At 42.1% G+C, this 17,166-nt stretch overlaps 3 protein-coding genes across 13 annotated transcripts in view; 1 reads left to right on the top strand and 2 right to left on the bottom strand.

Moving 5' to 3' along the window:
• The window catches only part of ndel1a (nudE neurodevelopment protein 1-like 1a), a 12,010-nt gene extending 7,266 nt beyond the window's left edge, over window positions 1-4,744 (bottom strand). Inside the window, 3 exon segments of the mRNA XM_079372503.1 lie at window positions 283-436; window positions 2,513-2,609; window positions 4,447-4,744. Coding sequence (XP_079228629.1) covers window positions 283-436; window positions 2,513-2,598 — 240 coding nt within the window. The 5' untranslated portion in view covers window positions 2,599-2,609; window positions 4,447-4,744.
• Window positions 4,745-4,933: 189 nt separating this feature from the next.
• On the top strand, window positions 4,934-13,616 carry tex47 (testis expressed 47). 6 transcript variants are annotated; one of them, XM_079334205.1, is made up of 9 exons: window positions 5,783-5,789; window positions 6,338-6,473; window positions 6,720-6,792; window positions 7,347-7,450; window positions 7,545-7,609; window positions 8,232-8,310; window positions 8,493-8,618; window positions 8,708-8,879; window positions 9,059-9,128. In XM_079334205.1, the coding sequence occupies exons 2-9, from the start codon at window positions 6,366-6,368 to the stop codon at window positions 9,094-9,096; spliced, it is 765 nt and encodes a 254-aa protein (XP_079190331.1). In that variant the 5' UTR covers window positions 5,783-5,789; window positions 6,338-6,365; the 3' UTR covers window positions 9,097-9,128. The 6 variants fall into 6 exon arrangements, with proteins under 6 accessions (XP_079190336.1, XP_079190334.1, XP_079190331.1 ...); XM_079334206.1 differs by lacking the exon at window positions 5,783-5,789 and adding an exon at window positions 13,505-13,616 and having other exon boundaries at window positions 6,339-6,473; window positions 9,059-9,117; XM_079334207.1 differs by lacking the exon at window positions 5,783-5,789 and adding an exon at window positions 9,343-10,028 and having other exon boundaries at window positions 6,339-6,473; window positions 9,059-9,117.
• Window positions 13,539-17,166, bottom strand: part of LOC306817383 (rho GTPase-activating protein 44-like) — a gene marked incomplete at its 3' end in the record, with an annotated part of 75,877 nt that continues 72,249 nt past the window's right edge. For all 6 annotated transcript variants that reach the window (XM_079334197.1, XM_079334199.1, XM_079334201.1 and 3 more), the window contains 3 exons: window positions 16,558-16,673; window positions 16,090-16,473; window positions 13,539-13,696 (listed from right to left, as the gene is read on the bottom strand). In XM_079334197.1, coding sequence (XP_079190323.1) covers window positions 13,539-13,696; window positions 16,090-16,473; window positions 16,558-16,673 — 658 coding nt within the window. The remainder of the gene's footprint in view (window positions 13,697-16,089; window positions 16,474-16,557; window positions 16,674-17,166) is intronic.

Raw genomic sequence — 17,166 nt, 5'->3', positions numbered from 1 at the left:
TCCTCTCTGTCTGTTATCAGCCGTCAGTGTGTCGAAGGATTTTATTATTATGGTTTTGTACAGTTTGTATTTGACTGTTAAACACGACTTTTATTACTACAGTAGTGATGAATATTTAACAGAGACCTGTTTTTGTTGACTCAGCACTTTATTCTGAAAGCTGCTGAGAGCATCAGTCATCGATCGTCGTTGGCTGAAATATTTAATGCCTCTGACATTTTTATTGTCTTTTGTTCTTTTCTGTCCTTTCACGCCCTTCAGGGACAAATGAAGTCGAGTTACCTTGAGATTTTCCACGTCGTTCCTGAGCCTGTTGTTCTCCGACTGCAGGTCCTTCATTCGGTGCTCGGCCTGTCCCAGCTGAGCCTCCAGCTCGGCCTCCAGCTCCCTGCTGCCCTCCTGAAACTCCAGCAGCTCCTCCTGGGCGTCCTGGCAGCTGCAGGCGCACAGAAGAGGACGAGTGGAGACAGAAAGAGGTCGGAGTCAGGCCCGGCTGGTTTCATTCATCAGAACTGTTGTTCTCAGAAAACAGCACATTTATTCTCGTCTTTGTTTGAAGACAGTCGGCCTCTGGAGGACTGACCCAGATACCTACTAGTCCACATCTAAGTTTCTGTAAAAGACGGTTCAGTCAGGGATCACGCTGATGTTTTATCATGAACTAAATCAAGAAAGATAGATGCAACAATTTTCAGATACTTCCTCCACGTCTCATTTCAGATCTAAATATTTCACTTTTTACTGCTCGTCACCTTTGCAGATATCTGATTAATTCAAAATATAATCATTAATACATTATGGATCATGTCCCTCAGATAACATTGTGTGAGCTTCAGTCTGGAGCTGAAAACAGTCGACTAGTCTTCTATTTGTTGTTTGTTTACCGACTTGTTTACAAAAACACTGAACAACCATCGGCCCCTTTTTTTTTTTTTTTTTTTTAATCGTTAAGTTGTTCTTTAAACAAAAAGGACATTTCAGTGAATTGTAAAGTTATAGCATGAATCAGCATTTCATCCTGTATTTGTATTTGAAGCTTCTTCTTTTTCTCGTCATCTAAAACAACATGAACAAACACGAGCGTGGATTTAAATCTGCTCTTCTCAGAACTGTGAGATCAGAGCAGCCTCGCACGCCGTCTGACGACATTACAGCAAAGTGCAGCTTATATAACGCACACACACACACACACACACACACACACACACACAGCTGTCTATAAACGGCACACTGACCATCCAGCCGTGATGAGTGAGAGTGCTGGAGGTGGCACAGGGAGGGCTGTTATGAGGCCTTTAGTTCAGCTGCAGGTGGAAATAGCTCTACTTCAGGTCATGTGACGGCGTTGAGCCGACCTGCCCAGGAAATCTTTATTTCACACCTGAAATATTGATATTTGGAACCATGATGCATTTGGTCCAACTCCCATCGGTCAAATAAATAAAAACTGAATAACTTCAGAGTCTCAAAAAGAAGGTCAACGTCTTCTCACATCCATTTATTAAACCCGTGTTTGAGGAAAAGCCACAAAAGAAACGGATCTTTACGGGCTTCAAAGCGAACTTTAAGCTCCTCTCAGACTGGTTTCAGTCAGATCAGAAACAACAACCAGTGTGTGACACAGCAAACACAAACAGGCCGGACGCACGGCCGACTCTAAGGAAGCTCTTTGTCTTCAGACTCTTACATAACGAGGGTGTCGGCCAGCGCTCGTTTCCTTCAGCACAGGACGTTCAGAGATCACTTCTTAAATCAGGCGAGGTGTCGTCAGCTGACTTTAGAGGCGCTGAGACGACTGAACGGCGGCGAGGACAAAAGAGACACGAGAGAGAGTTTGATGTTGAATGTGAAACACGAAGCGTCGCTTTGTGGGAGAAAGGGAGAGGTTCAGCTTTCACTGCTCGTCCCACATCAAACGCTTGTGTCAACGCTGGCTTCTAATTCAGACGGTGATGATTAAAAAAAAAAGAAGAAGAATGTAATCCAACAGCAGACGGCAGATCAGACATTCCTGAGCTGAGCCGGCGTTCCCACAGACGCTGCTATCAGGTCATGTGATCTTAACACAAACTCATCCTGGATGCAAATGAGCCTGTCGATGAGACACCTGCTTTAAATAGAACGACAGGAAACTGCAGAGATGTAAACATCAGGCGATTATTTACAGCCTCGAACCCTGGACCGTTTTCACATCTGCACTCCTGAAGATATAAAAGATCACTTCAGGAGGACGAGCGGGAGACTCTCCCTGCCGTCATATCATCGCCGTGTGTAGTTCAACAGTATCACACAGCGTCGACAGAAGAGCGGAGAACGACATCCGGGAGGAGAGGGAATGTAAAGCAGCTGTTTGACTGTGTGCACGGAGGTCGTAGCGGTGGCGTGCAGACACTCGATGCACCGTGCAGAAACACCAACAGGAGGGGGGGGGGGCCCCCTCCTGTTGGCTCCAGGTTTCAGTACCTGCTGAAAAGAAGGAGGGAGACGTTGAACTACGAGCCGGGTGACTTACCCTTTCTTGTACTTGAGGGACAGAGTCTTCCAGAAGTCGATCTCCTCATCTTTCGAGGAGAATTTGGGAATCATGTCTGTTTCCATGGCAATCAAATCTGCAGAAGAAGAAGAGATAAGAGAAACATGAGTTCACTTTATAGAAAAGCACAAAAATCTCCTGATTGACTTCCATGGATGTAAAGACATCAGCCTCGCAGACAAAAACCTGCTGCTCTGTTCACTGGCTGAAATCTGGCACACACCTCGGATCGAGCGCTGCGGCAGAACAAAGGCCGGAGTTTTTATTTGAAGCATCTTCAAAAACACGTAGTGAGCCAAAATACTGAGAGTGAAGTGCAGCTTTAAATCAGGAGGACGAAGATCCAGGGGAGAGCCTCATTCATTCAACTGAGCCACACCTTCATATCATGAAATATAGTTTTTATATCTATTGAAGCATCTATCTGTCATTCTTGCCTTTTTGTCTTTGTTTAGTTTTTAGTAAAAAACAGAGTTTTGCTTTGGCTCCGTTTCCTGCACGTCTCTCTCTCCTCTCTCGGACTCTTCCTTCATGTCCTGTCTCTCCAATCAAAGCCCAAAAAGACATCTTTAAAAAAATGAAGCATAACTAATCTAAACGTCAAACACAACGTGGTCACCGGAGGAGGCCCACGTGTAAACACTAAGCTACTTCAGTTTACTCGTGTGAGCCGAACATCTTCTAGATTCATTTAAAATAGAGTTCTCATCTTTAATGTTTTTAATCCAAACAGAAATAAAACATCAAAGTAGAAAAACATCTCAAAGTCGGAAAAACATTAAAAGGTGTTAAAGTGACTTTGGCCTCGTCGAATCTCCTGATAAACATTTAAAAACTGTTTGAAATGTTCTCTGGAGAAACAACCAAAGAGGATTAAAAGTTCTGCTTGGAGAAGAAGATAACAGGGCGAGCGAGCGAGAGAGAGAGAGAGAGAGAGAGAGAGACAGAACAAGGTCATGAGACAACTCTGGGTGATGCAGGTAAATACTGCTGACCTTCAGCTTCAGGTGGCATTCAGTGAAAGACTTTACGAAGCATCGAGTGATTGAAGACACGTTCAGATAGTTAAGTAAAAACATGGAGCACAGTGACAGAAAAAAAAAAAAACATAAAGGAACTCGTAAACCATCAGTTCAGTTCATCACAAAGATATGTGTACAACATTTTAAAGTGAACTGGACAAGACGCAGAGAAACAGCGAAATGAAAACCGAACCGAACAGCAAACTAAGAAACTAAGAAACTGATTTCTTCTGCAAGTTGCCAAGAAATATTTCCCTCTGAGCTCCTGAATAATTTAACTTGGTAACACTTCAACAGAGAGCCTGGAGGGAACCTCAAATATGATTACAGTAGAGAGGAGTCATTTGTGACAGCATCATAAACTGAGCTTCATAGGGTTAGAAAATAAAGAAAAATTACATCCTTTTAATAAAAAAAACAAACAAACAGAATAACCGGTCAATAATCGTAATCGAGGTCAAATCATCGTGAAATCAATTTGAGGTCATATTTATATATTTCATTATCTTACATTAAAATCACACTTTTACATTCTGCAGCCGGCTTAGTGAACATGTTTCTATCCAAAGGAGAGGTCACCCTGTTGAACACTAACATATGGCGATGTAGACATAGACAAAAACAACACAAGATAATCAAACAGTGAAATAAAAACACTAACTATGGGAAGCCTTTGGAAGCAGAGCGGAATAAAATGACTAATATGACACCAATAGTCTCGTCTAGAAGCAGATAGATGCTGCTGAGCTCAGCTGTCAAAACTGGGTGTGCAAACCGAATCATGCACGCAAACGAGGAGCAAAATATCCACCGACACGCTGCTGACGGAATATTGGTTCTAATTGTTTTTCAATAAACACACAATTAAGTACATTATCATGCATTCTGTACCTGAACATCGTCCAAAACCGTGATGTTTATCGGTCCATTTTACCCGCTGGTGTGAGCTGCTGAGGCCGTCTGTCTCCTCTGCTGTGTGATGTGCAGACCTGCCTCTTCTTCCTCCTCCTCCTCCTCCTCCTCCTCCTCCTCCTCTCAGCTGGGATTTAAAGCGCTACACCCCATGAATCAATCCAATCTCTTTTAATGTCTTAGTTAAATGTTCGAACTAAATAGTATGAACAGTGTAAATGCAGCAAAAAGTTCAGTGTATTTGAATGGCTATATTCCCCCCATAATTAATTTTAAAAAAAAATCCACCAAGAAAAGAAAATCAACAAATAAAGTCATTATTTTATAGAATCGCGAAAAGAAAGGAAAAAAAATATCGTTTTCTGTTCCTGCATTTCTCTGCAGATTCTTGCGATACAATGATGTTAAAATACCAAATATATTCTCTATTTTCTGTTAATAAACTGGAAATAATTATAGTCTATAAATAGGCACTGTTGTGTTGGCGAGCGCTACTCCTGCACATGAACTGCGCATGACAAGGTTAGCGGTTAATTAGCACCACCTGCTGGTCATCTCTTGAAATGGTGCTTTAAATAAAAACAGTACACTTGGACGAATGTGGGTGAATTGTTTGGCTGAAATAAACCTTAAAATGTTTAATTATATTCAACTAATACACCTTTAAAATGTTTGAAATAATTAAGCCTACTTTAGTTTCATAAACCTTCAAACTAATTTAACAAAAAGCTTACAAGGCAAAGCTTACAAGGCAAACGTAATTTTAAAATAATGAATCTTTACTTCGATATTTTTATACTGACTTTTGGAGGGGGAGGAGGTTTCAGTATAAAGAAGAACAAAAATCGACAGCTCGTGCATTGATTAAAAAAAAAAAATCATCATAACGTCACGTACGTCAGACCAGCTCCTGCTTGTTGTCATAGCAACCGATACAAAGACGAGACTCACCCCCCCCAAACGTTTCTTGCTAAGTTTACAAGTTGGGCCATGGCTTCTTCAGAAAAACATGACAAGTCTCATGAATACAGAGACTCGGACGAAGAAGAAAATATCACGAATATGTTTGATGTGTTACACGGCAGACTGAGGGAGGTTTGTAACCGCGACGTTGTGATGGTGGAGCAGCTAAGTCGAACGGTTCACGTCGTGTTACGTGACTTTATTTTGCGTAACAAAAAGCCATGAAATAACTTGAGTAGGCATATTTAAAAAAATATTAAATGTCAGGACGGTGTCCCAAAATAATGGATAGTTGTTTCTGGACACTTTACTATAAATATTAAACTAAACACCAAATAATTATTTTTAAAGAGCATTTGGTAATATTACACTTTAACAAAAGCTTTGGTTGTGCTTTAGTAAAATAGAGAGCCAAAAATTACCCAACTTGTCTCAGAAACAGAACAAATAATAATAATAATAATAATAATAATAATAATAATGTTTTGGTTTAATTTGTTAGTTTATACTGCAGGGTTTCAGTACTCACAGAGAGACCTGGCATTTGAATGGAAGATTTTACGTTTTTATAGACTTATTATAACCCTTATTATTATTATTATTATTATTATTATTATTATTATTATTACTATTATTATTATTATTATTATTATGGCAGTTCTTTTACCACTTAAAGGAAGGGAGCAGCAACATCCCAGAAAACAAGAGCAGCTTTACACCAAAGAACATTTGTCATCTGACTGTTTTGTTCTCAGTCCTGGCCTGTGATTGGCTCACTCTTTTACTAGTGTATATTGTATCAGAGGACTTTTCATTGCATTTCTTGAACAATGGGTTTCTAGGATATTAAAGCTCTCATAAACAGTGAAGGCGAGCCACTCACTGAGGCTTCACTCTCCTCACTCAGTCGTCGAACCCGACACAGAGGAAGTGCGATGGAGGAACAGGGCAGATTGAAAGCAGATGAAAAGAAAGACGATAAAACTGTGATAAGTTTATTTGACCAGCTTATGGCACAAAGTAAAGAGGCAGAAGAAGACATGGTTGGTATCAAATTCAGGGGTTTGGCTCCATTATTTGTAGGTAAAAACATCAAATTGTCAAATATTTAATGTTTAAGAGTTTTATTTTTGTCGTGTGGAATCGAAACAGGTTTCGATATTGTTTGATTCTGACTAAAATCATATCAGAGTTTGAAACTCGACCCCCAGAGCCTCCAAGTCCTCTGCAGGTGATTCAGGACTTCACAGTTTCTCTCTCTTCTCAAACTGTTCTTTTTGTCTCTGCAGAAAATCGTGCTACAGCGGCTGATTGTGATCGCTCGACTCCCCCACCATCTTGCTGACGAGACAGAAATCGGAGGTCAGCAATCAATTACCTAACAGCTACAAAGATGGGAAACATGAAAGCCCGGTGCTTGATAGAAAAGTCAATTTTAATCAATGAACTAATCACCTTATACTTTCTTAATCCCTCAGGGGAGATGAAGTGTGATGATCATCTCATTGATACTGATTTCACACAGCACGGTAGATCTCTGAGAAAAAATCGGAACAATTTTGAGCTCTTTTTTTGTTGACAAAAACATTCTGCTGTCGTCCTGAGAGCAGTGAAAGTTTCCTCTTTTCTCCTGTGTAAATCTGTTTGTAGCTTTCACACCTGTAGATGTAAACAGTCGTCTGTGTACGATCTTTAAGTGGTTCGAATTCTTGCACCAAAGTTGGAGGAGAAAACTCTGAATAAAAAACTCCAGCAGAGACTTGAACTGTGTTTTGACAACACAGCTGTGCTTTCATGTCGTCAAGACACTCGGCCTCCCTGCTGACTGCGACACAACTCACACAATGTGTTTTTTTCTGTGCCTGTGTGTGTGTGTGTGTGTGTGTGTGTGTGTGTGTGTGTGTGTTTCCATGCAGCTCATTATGAAAGACTTAACTTCCAGCTCAGCAGACAGTTCATGCTGGATCACATGACAGGCCTCCTTTTAATCTATCCATCCTGTGTGCTGCATGTCATTGAGGTAAGTTTCACAGAGAGATAATTATTCACCTCACCTGTCGATGACAACGATTGGTTCATGTGACACCTTGTGCCGTGTGTTTCTTCTGTCGCAGTCATCCAGGAGCGTTCTGCTCGCTTTTCTGAAAGACCTCAAAGAGATGCAACAACAGCAGGACTGGTAAGACTCGTGTCTATGTGTTTATGTTGAGTTCATAACGAGCCATACTCCCTGAAGTTAAGCAGCGGAAGTGGAGTTTTCACGTGGAGTTTCAAAAGGCCTAAGTTGATTAAATGTGCAACAGTATTCATACAAGTCAGTGAAAAATGAAGAGCACGCCCAGTTCTTCAGGAGTGTGCACGGTGCAATGACAGCCAATGTCAACATTAAGCACATGTGACAGGTTAATGTGCTGTGAACAGATTCAGCTCAATCGTTCCTTTAAGTTTGATGATCAGGCCTGTCACCACGTGTTCAATGAAAGACTCCGACGGGTTTTTGAAAGAAGCCGAGACAATAGAAATGAACACAGACGAACAGGTCACAGATTCCCTCATCGTTATAAATTAAATCTGTTAAATATTTACATTTTGTGCCCATTTCCATATTTATTGAAGTTTTAGTTCTTTTCTTTATTTTTTGTTGAAACTCAACAAGTGGCTTCCTTTGTTTCATACATTTGTACATAAGTCTGATATTTCCTCCTGGTTGTGTTTATTGAACTAAAAAACTAAACTAAACTAAAAATCGTCTGTTCCAATGAAAATAAACCCATTTAAATTATTTTCTCATTTCTTTGTAGGCGCTTGCTGGAGGATCCAAAGGTCGTGTTCGTGGAGCATCGTCCTGAGAGCCGGCTGTTCCAGCAGTGGAGCTACAAGGTTCGATTTTCATCTTCACACTGACCTCATGAGGTTGCATTAATACGAGGTACCTGCTGATCAAAATGAGATCGGGTAACAGAGTGATTGATGTCAGCATTAATGAAGCTCCTTTCACACCTTCATTTGGGCTGATTCTTCACCTGCTTGTGTGACCGAGTGTCTGATGTGGTTGACTGAAGGTTCTCAGTGCAGATCAGGCTGAAACTAAGAGACCTGATGTTGATGAGGAGAGCACGGAGACTTTGCTTTGCACTGTTCTGTCAACTCTGCAGAAACTTGGAGAACACATGGAAACATCCAAAAAGGTGCGTTTAGTTTTTTTTGTTTTTTTTTTGGGATTATTCAAAATATTTATATTTGTTTTTAATTGTGAAATGATTCAGTGAGTGACCAGTTCCTCTGTTCCAACGTACTCCAGACTGGACCCGGGTCAGTGCTGGATGAAACTCCAGAGCTGATCGTCTCACACAAGGTTCTTCACGAACTTCTGACTCGAGATGAACTCCTGACTCCGAAGCAGTACTTGCAGATGTACGACTCACCGTTACACATCAACATGGACTCTGGTAAGAGGCTTCTTCTGGCTGATTTTGGGAGTCAAGTTGCATCACAGCTGAGATGTTAAATAAAGTTCAGTGCTGCTCGATTTATTACGTTTAATTTCTGTCACTGACAAAACAAAGTGAAAGCCGAGAAAGAAACACAAAGTAACACGCAGCTCTGTTGTCTTTTCATTGCTCAACAGGACAAATCATTCGAAGCAGCTGCATCACCACAGTTTGACTTTTTGAATAAATATCAAAGGTAAAAACTCACGAAGCATGTTTCATTTACTCCACAGGTTTTGTGTTGCTCTCTAAACTGAATGCTTTTCATGACGCACACTCAAGTTTTGACCATAAAAAGTTGCATTTGTTGAACACTCGGCGTGACTTCAGGCTTTGCATGCTCTCTGCTGTCCCCGTCAGCCTTTCTTAAGATTTACCTTGAAATTACGTCGAGTCATCCAAATGTTTTATGCGTCTGCAGAACGGGTTCGGCCCTCGCTGAAGCCCCGTGGATGTGACTGGAGGAGCTCTGCTGTGACAGTTTGATACCAACATTTAACAAACTCCTGCAGCTCCCCTTGTTTTTGTATGTTCGACCTGCATCGAATAACAAATCTGAGAAGAGAAAAAAACACTGAACATAAAGAAGCACAGGAATCCCAAATAATATTAAAAAAAAACATTTTTTTAATAGTTTCAACATTCGGATGAGGTTAATTGTATTTTCTCTCACTTTACACTGTGTTCCACGTGGTGACCGGGAGATTTCGTGGCCAAGAAAAGGCATTTCCTCAAGAGTCCACAGCATCAGTACAGGTTTACACAAAGAACTTTTTAAGTTTAAAAAGACTCCTTCATGTGTTCCCCCTATTTTTTAATTTTTTTTTTTTAATTTTGGCCCCCACAACTGAAGCAAAGAACGAAAAAAAGATAAATCGAAGATGTGCTTTCAATGGCTGCATGCAACACAGTGTAATCTACAAATTGTGGGTAAAACATGGTGTCACGACTCAGTGTCGTAAAAGAGATCTGAGCAGTTTTCTGTGAACAAATGTCTGTCAAGAGATTTTAGATATCCTGACAGTGGCCTTGGTACTTCTTATTTATCATGATAAAAAAGGGTCGACATAATACACGGTGAAAACAAAGACTGTTGGCTGAATGAACGGAGAGTTTAACAAAAACAGATGAGGGGCCACACTGAATGACTCTTCTTTTATAAAGGGCGATCTATCTTTATAAAAAATAAATACAAGCACATTTATAAAGGACCAAAAGATCAGACACTTTTCATAGGCATGGTTTTAAAAAAAGCATGCTGCCGAGTTTCACACAGGACAATGTCGAATTGAACGACCCCCACCCTCCCTCGCCCTAAACTTGATCATAACTCACTTTGGACAAAACACCCCACCACCCTCTTATACTTCAACCTAAACGTCCACAACATCGTCTATCACCAGTACATTCCTATTCATGTAAAAATTAAAAAAGGCCTTCGTATCTTTCGAGCTCAAAGGGCATGCTCGCTGTAATACTGGAAACTGTCTCTTGAATCTGTTGCCGGTCTCTAGTTTTATTGTTAATAAAGTTGCGTTTGATGGATAGTGTATGTACAAGCCTTGATCTGAAAGCCTTTAGTACAAAACGAAGAGCAGCACATTGTAACACTAAAATCCAGACAAAGACAGGACACGCCATTCAATGCAGCACAGCCAGATTTGAACAAGGACTCTTTTTTTTTTTTTTTACTTTGTCAACTAATTTAATCAGACTACATCCAATTAAAGGTCACATATTCTCTCCTCTTCAGTGTAAATAAGTCTCAGAGCTCCTGTAAACACTCTGATCCTGTATTTGATCATGTCTATAAACCCCTCTATTTCAGCCCTGCTCAGAACAGGCTGTTTCTGTGTCTGTAGCTTTAAATATGTAAATGAGCTGTGTCTGACCACGCCCCCTCTCTGGAAGGGCTCGGGTGTACTCTGGTCTTTCTCGCTCCATGTCCTATTGTTTACGGTGAGAAGGCAGACTGAGAGGGCAGAACAAACACCTAGCTGTGGGAGTGTCACCCACCTGGGGGAGGGGCTACTGCCCTTTGTGATGTCATGAAGGGAACATCTCCAAACGGCCTGTTTGAGCACACATTTTCTGGGATGGACTTTTCTCATGATTGGAGGGTTTGTACACAGACTGGAGACAGATGGTGAAGAGGATTTTGAAGAACATGTGACCTTTAAATCGGGTAGATCTGACAAAGTTGGTGTTTTTTTAAAGATGAATTAATTGACTGGAAATCAATCAGCAATCATTTTCACTTTTTGTACCTGTACAAATATTTCCATTTTCCAGTTTTCCTTTCATCCCATGTGAAGATTAACAAGGTAACTGCAGATTAGCTGGACTTCTAAACGCTTTGTTGACGTCACTTCGGGAAATTTTAACATCGATTTTATCTTATTGGGCTGTAAAAAAAAAAAAAAAAAAAATTAAGCAAATCGGTCAGTATTGAAATTATTCATAATTTACGCCCCTAAATTGTAGAAAATATTCATTTTTTTTCTTTTTGTAATGCTCGTGAAAACACTGCAACACTAGCAAAAGCTGTGGTCGTTACTGAGAAGATCTACAAACTAGATCCGAACTACTGTACCTTATAAAGTTATTCTACTGTGTGTGAATGTGGCAACATTGTGCTAGAACCTTTCACATTATAATATTATATGTACAGTATAATCTTATAATGTTCATACAGCATATATCTATTTATACATATATATATTTAAAAGTCTCCCCTCTCGGTATATACACAACGTGGTATGTACAGATGTCTCAGTATTTACAGAAGTCCTTTGAATAATCCCGCACTCGAACGGAAAACAAGATGGCGGAGCAGCACAGTGACTTTGAGGCCATGTTCAGCGGGATCGTCGCAGCACAAAATCAAAGTCGTACAAATCGGGATAGGTCACGACAAAACCTCCACCACAAGGCAAATAACAAACCGCTGCTGTCGTACGCAAACCTCGTCACTCCAGTTTTATTGATATTCAAGTTTTCTGTCCGGCCGAGTTCAGCGGGAGAAATCTGGTCCCGTTTGTCTTTTTTTTTTTTTTGTAAATCCTCAGATATGATTCATTTAAAGTGGAAACAATCTCAACTCATCAGAGCCAGTAAAAAGGATTCAGAAATATCTCTGTATAAATACTCTCATTAAAATAAACACACACACACACATCTTTGTTTGCCTTCAGTGACGCGGAACAAAAATATCGGCTTGGTCATTCAGAGTTCCTGTGAGTTACCATGGTGATGTGGCACGAGCACTTTAGTGAGCAGGAGGATTCTCATGATGGTTGTAACAGATCGTCCCGTGTGGAGCCTGAAGCGTGCCGACAAAATGCTCAAACTCTTCAGTCCAAAACAAACTCCTTCTCTTTTTAGTTTTCCTGATGAAGGTCTGGGACCGAAGATGTTTTGAAAGCGTGCAGGAGTTCACCTTTAAGCTTTTGATTCTGTTTTTTTTTTTCCTAGCTTGAATGCTAAATGAAACATCTGGTTCATTTACATCAACCAAGAAAACTCCACAGGTGAACTTTAGATCAAGTCCAACCTGCAACCTTGGGGGGGGGGGGGGGGGGTCTTAAGTTATTAATTACAACACATGTTGTGGTGGCTGACTCCAGGCTCCAGTGATCTCTGTGATCCAGCTTCCTGTCCATCATGACGCTAAACTTCACCCTCCGAGGAAAAAAAAAAGAAATCCCGTGAAACCTGGCGCAGTGCCAAGATAATTCGCCGTAATCCCGTGGCGTTTCGTCCCTTTGATAAATAACACATCTAATATATTTAAAAGCTCCCTGACAAGGTGAATCTCTCTGGATGATATGGGTCTTTATAGCTCTTCTGTCCATACAAAATATGGTCTTATTTGACTTATAGTGTGTTGTGTGTCATATATTCTGAGAATGTACAATATAAACAATAAATATTCATCAGACTTGTGACGTCTTTGCGAACCTGCTAGTTATTTTCCCAAAATGTCAAAAAAACATGCATTCCTGTTTTACGCTCCACGACACCAACAGTGCAACATTATATAGTACAGTTACCAAACACATACAAAAACACACACACACACACACACACACTTTCCATAAAAACAACAAACTGGCACACTCACAGTGAACGCTGAGGTGGGACAGAAAGTTTGAGGGGGTCAAAGCCACCATGTGCCCCAAAGGAGGCCATTTTTCCAAAAGGGCGCCGGCGGGGGAACGAAGGACGACATTAAGACGACACGTCAGAAAAGGAAAAATAAAAATAAAAATAGAAAGCCTTCGTGTTGGCAGGACAGATGAGCGCTCGTCCCTCCCAGCAGCCTCGTGTGTGAAGTTAAAGGCAATATTGCAAGTGAGTCAAATAAGGCAAAAAGAAACAGAAAATAATTAATATGAAACATAAAATGTCTAAATGTGCGTCTGATCAAAAGCCCCTCCCCCCCTCTCGTGATTTCTTTTGGTCCTGTTTCTTTCTTTCGAATTTTCTAGAAGTTGTGTGTTTATGTGATGATGAATTCCAGATAGAGCCGAAGAAATGCAGGATCAATGAGTGTGTGTGTGTGTGTGTGTGTGTGTGTGTAGTGCAGCAGTAGCGTTGTGAGGGAACTCAGCGGCGTCATAGCACTGTGCTCTCAGACTCTTCCTCCGACTCCACTCTGTGTTTTGTGGATTCGAGCGGCACCAGTGAGTTCCTGAAGGGGGAGATGTGGGGCAAGTCAAAGATACCGTCCAGCTCCACGTCGATGACCGGGATGTCCAGGTTACAGAGAGCGTCTGAAAACAACACAGACATCAGAGTGAGCCGGGTCGGTTCTGCTGAGGAGGGAACCAGATCATCACAGATGAGTCCGGAACATTTCACTCACGCTGGATGGTGTCACAAACAGCACGAAGGTCATCCACCATAGTGACAGAATGAATAAAAACAAAATGCATGATGGAGGTGCACAATTTAAAACTCATTTTATTTAGTAAATATAGAAGAACCAGTTTTTATTAAAGCTTCGACTCTTCTGGGTTCAGACGGATCGGCTCATCTGCAGGAAAATACACCAAAAAGATGTTTGAAATTCTGCAGCCCAAAAACATCCTGAAGTCTGATGTTTATGATTTTATTGGTTTTTTTTCTTCATATAATTTAAGATGTTCAAACACAATTTAGTCAAATTTAATCTTCAAGCTGTAGTGTCTGAATATGACACTTCAAACTACGTCCTACAATTCCCATAATGCAACTCGGTAGTGCAGTAACTGAGCCCATGTCTGCATGCATGATGTGTCGAGTTGACTTCAAGTAAAAGTAAGAAAAACCTTTGAGAAGTTCTAAAAGTGAAAATCGAACGACAGATAAACTTCAAGATGCTCGAGGTGAAATGAAAAATATATCGCCACTCTTATTGGCGAAAAGTCAATGACCACAAAGACCGATCGATACAGTGAACGCTGTGAAACCACAAAAACCACCAGATCAACGTGGTTGGTTATACGGGTGTATAACCAGCGTGATGCAGTTTCCTGTTTCACCGGAGACAATGATGACGTCACGTGATGGAGGACTTCACACTGCACGGACACAAAGTGTGCTGACTGGGGAAGAGCGGCGGGCAGCGAGGCAACACATCGTGGAGTGTGTGTGGGGGGGGGGGGGGGGAGGCAGCTGGAGCAAGGCATTATGGGAGAATCCAAAGGGCAGAATTAGATTGGATTTTTTTTTTTAATTGCATCCGGCCTGGTTTGTCTGCGGGACACGCCCATGTAAGCCATGCATCGCATCATGCAAAGGGCAACATATGGTGGTTAGAGCTGCACTGAACACGCATCACGTTAGAGTGAAGCTGCCGATGAGCAGCGAGTCATGACACCTGCGTCTTCCCACAACTTCACTCTACTGCGATTAGCTCCATGTTTGGCCAAGACGGCAGGGGGGGGGGGGGGTTGAGATGGGATTTTAGGAGTTGTGGGGGGGGGGGGGGGGGGGGGGGGGGTTGAGATGGGATTTTAGGAGTTGTGGGGGGGGGGGGGACCTGCTTACCCTAAAAGTCCCTCTCATATAGAAGCACTCTGGCTCATACCGCTGTAAGTGAGAAAATAAGAGCAGTCGACATGAGCGGAAATTAGACAAGAACAGTTCAAATGAACCTGCCAGCATTCTCACGATAATCAGACATAAAAACACACGATTAAAAGAGTTCACAGTGATGATGCCATCGGAGCGACATCCACAAACAAATCCCATAAAAACACCAAACGTGTGATCCATCTCTCGTCCCTCGGCTGTGACTACATGTGACCGACGGGCGAGTGTGCGTGCTCCGTGTACGGAGGCCCAGGTTCAAACTCCACCACATCCTGCTGGTAACCGTAGTAACCGTACAGTCGGATACAAAGATTTAGTCTGTTGCTATTTTGACTCAGTGGATTAATCCTGATTTCATTCATTTCTATTTTTTTCTCCAAGTTTAATCTGTTTTATTCGACTCTAGTCTGATTTATATTTACTTTTATTTTCTCTGTTCAGCACTTTGAGCCTCTAAAAGCTATATATGTATAAATGTAAAGTATTATCATTATAATTATAATCCTTCTGGACTGCTTCTTCACGCTGCCTCGTTTCTCTTTGATGTCTCAATGACTTGAATGTCGTATGTGTGATAACTCATCTAAAGTTTATAACAGCTTGTTGACGTCCCTGCATGTGATTATAATCACTCATAATGAATTGTTATCGGAGGTGAAGGTGATGCGGTACGACGCTACGATTCTTGATCTTTTATAACTTCTTTCTGGGTTAAATTCCCGCCGACGCAGCAGCGAGAGCACGTTGGGGTTAAAGTGTGTTTTGCCCGAGGGCACGTGGGACATGTTGCTGCAGGAGCTGGGGATCGAACCCTCGACCTTCCGGTTAAGAGACGGCAGACTCTGAATAGTCCTAACCTGCTATGTGACCATTAAGACAGAACCTGTTGGATCATTTGTTTTTGGTGTTTTTATGGGATTGTTGACTTAAAAAAAAAAAAAAAAAAATTCCCCAGAACTTTCTTATAAATAATCTGAAAACAAAATAAAGGTATTTAAAATGTGTGCACTTTAATCTGTACCCTCCATTCCATCCAGTAGACATGGGGATGCTGTGATATTGAAGGTTTACAGGTGTGTGTGAGAGTTACCTGTGGACATGCTCTCCCCGGGGGACAAACCGTCCAGCAGACCTGTCGAGTGCTCCAAAGGTTGCGGACTGGTGCCGGGGGTGGAGGGGGGCTGAGGCGGAGGCAAGCTGGGCCTTTGCCTCGGCGGTTTGGGGGTCGGCCTGTTCTTGGTCAGAGTCCCGGCCAGCGAAGGCGGCGAGGACAGAGACGGGGTCGTCGCCATCTGGGACTGTCCTGGGGAGCCGATGGTGGCGTACCCCTGTGGGTAGGTGAAGCCGTAGGGCGAGGGCGTGCTGGGAGGAGTGGGCGACAGGCTGACTGGAGACGGCTGACCCGTGGACTGGTCGGACATGGCTCCTGTCTGGCAGTAAGGGACTTTGGGCGGGATCGGGGCCAGCTTCTTTGCTGCAGGACAGAACAGAGTTTAAGCTGCATCACTGATAAACGAGCATGAAATGAATTCTCCTCAGCTGCTGCCGTGGCTGTTACCTCTCCTCAGAGAGTGAGGGCTGTTATCAGAGAGCTGCGACTGCCCACTAGAGGTCATCGTTCCCTGGCTTCCCTTCTGCCCGATCACCGGAGACAGCTCCTTATTCTTCAGCGTGCTGAGGACAGAGAGAAAGAGAGCAGACACTCACTTCTCTGTAATGAGACGTCAGCCCTGCTTCTATAAATCTCCTGAAATATTAAATGATATATAGATATATATATAAGAGCACTCATAGTTCAATGTCAGATTTCCTGAGTGACCGCGGCTGCAGTCGACGCTGCGCTGCAGCAGAAGGGCTTCAAGAATCCTGAATCAACCTTAATGGCTTAATGGATTTTCCTCAGTGTTACAGCGCAGCGCAGCCTGAATGCCAATGGGAAGAGGGGCTGAAGGTCACAACATAACCAGTTTATACTTTAGACTGTCAGCAGATGAGGCGTGATTCAAACTGCAGGGATTTAAGGTTCCGGATGAAGCGTCTCTGGGCTGTTTTGTCTCAATGTCAAACGTGATAAAACGTCCTCGATGTTTTCCTTCACATTAATTACACGTTGTTGTTTTTAACTCATCGTCGGGGTCTGATCCTGCAGTCGACCACTCAGGGCTGA

This window comes from Symphodus melops, assembly GCF_947650265.1.
Source record: "Symphodus melops genome assembly, chromosome: 21".
NCBI classification, from domain to species: domain Eukaryota; kingdom Metazoa; phylum Chordata; class Actinopteri; order Labriformes; family Labridae; genus Symphodus; species Symphodus melops.
The sequence above is the reverse complement of the archived record's forward strand: the minus strand, read 5'-3'. Positions and strand labels throughout refer to the sequence as shown.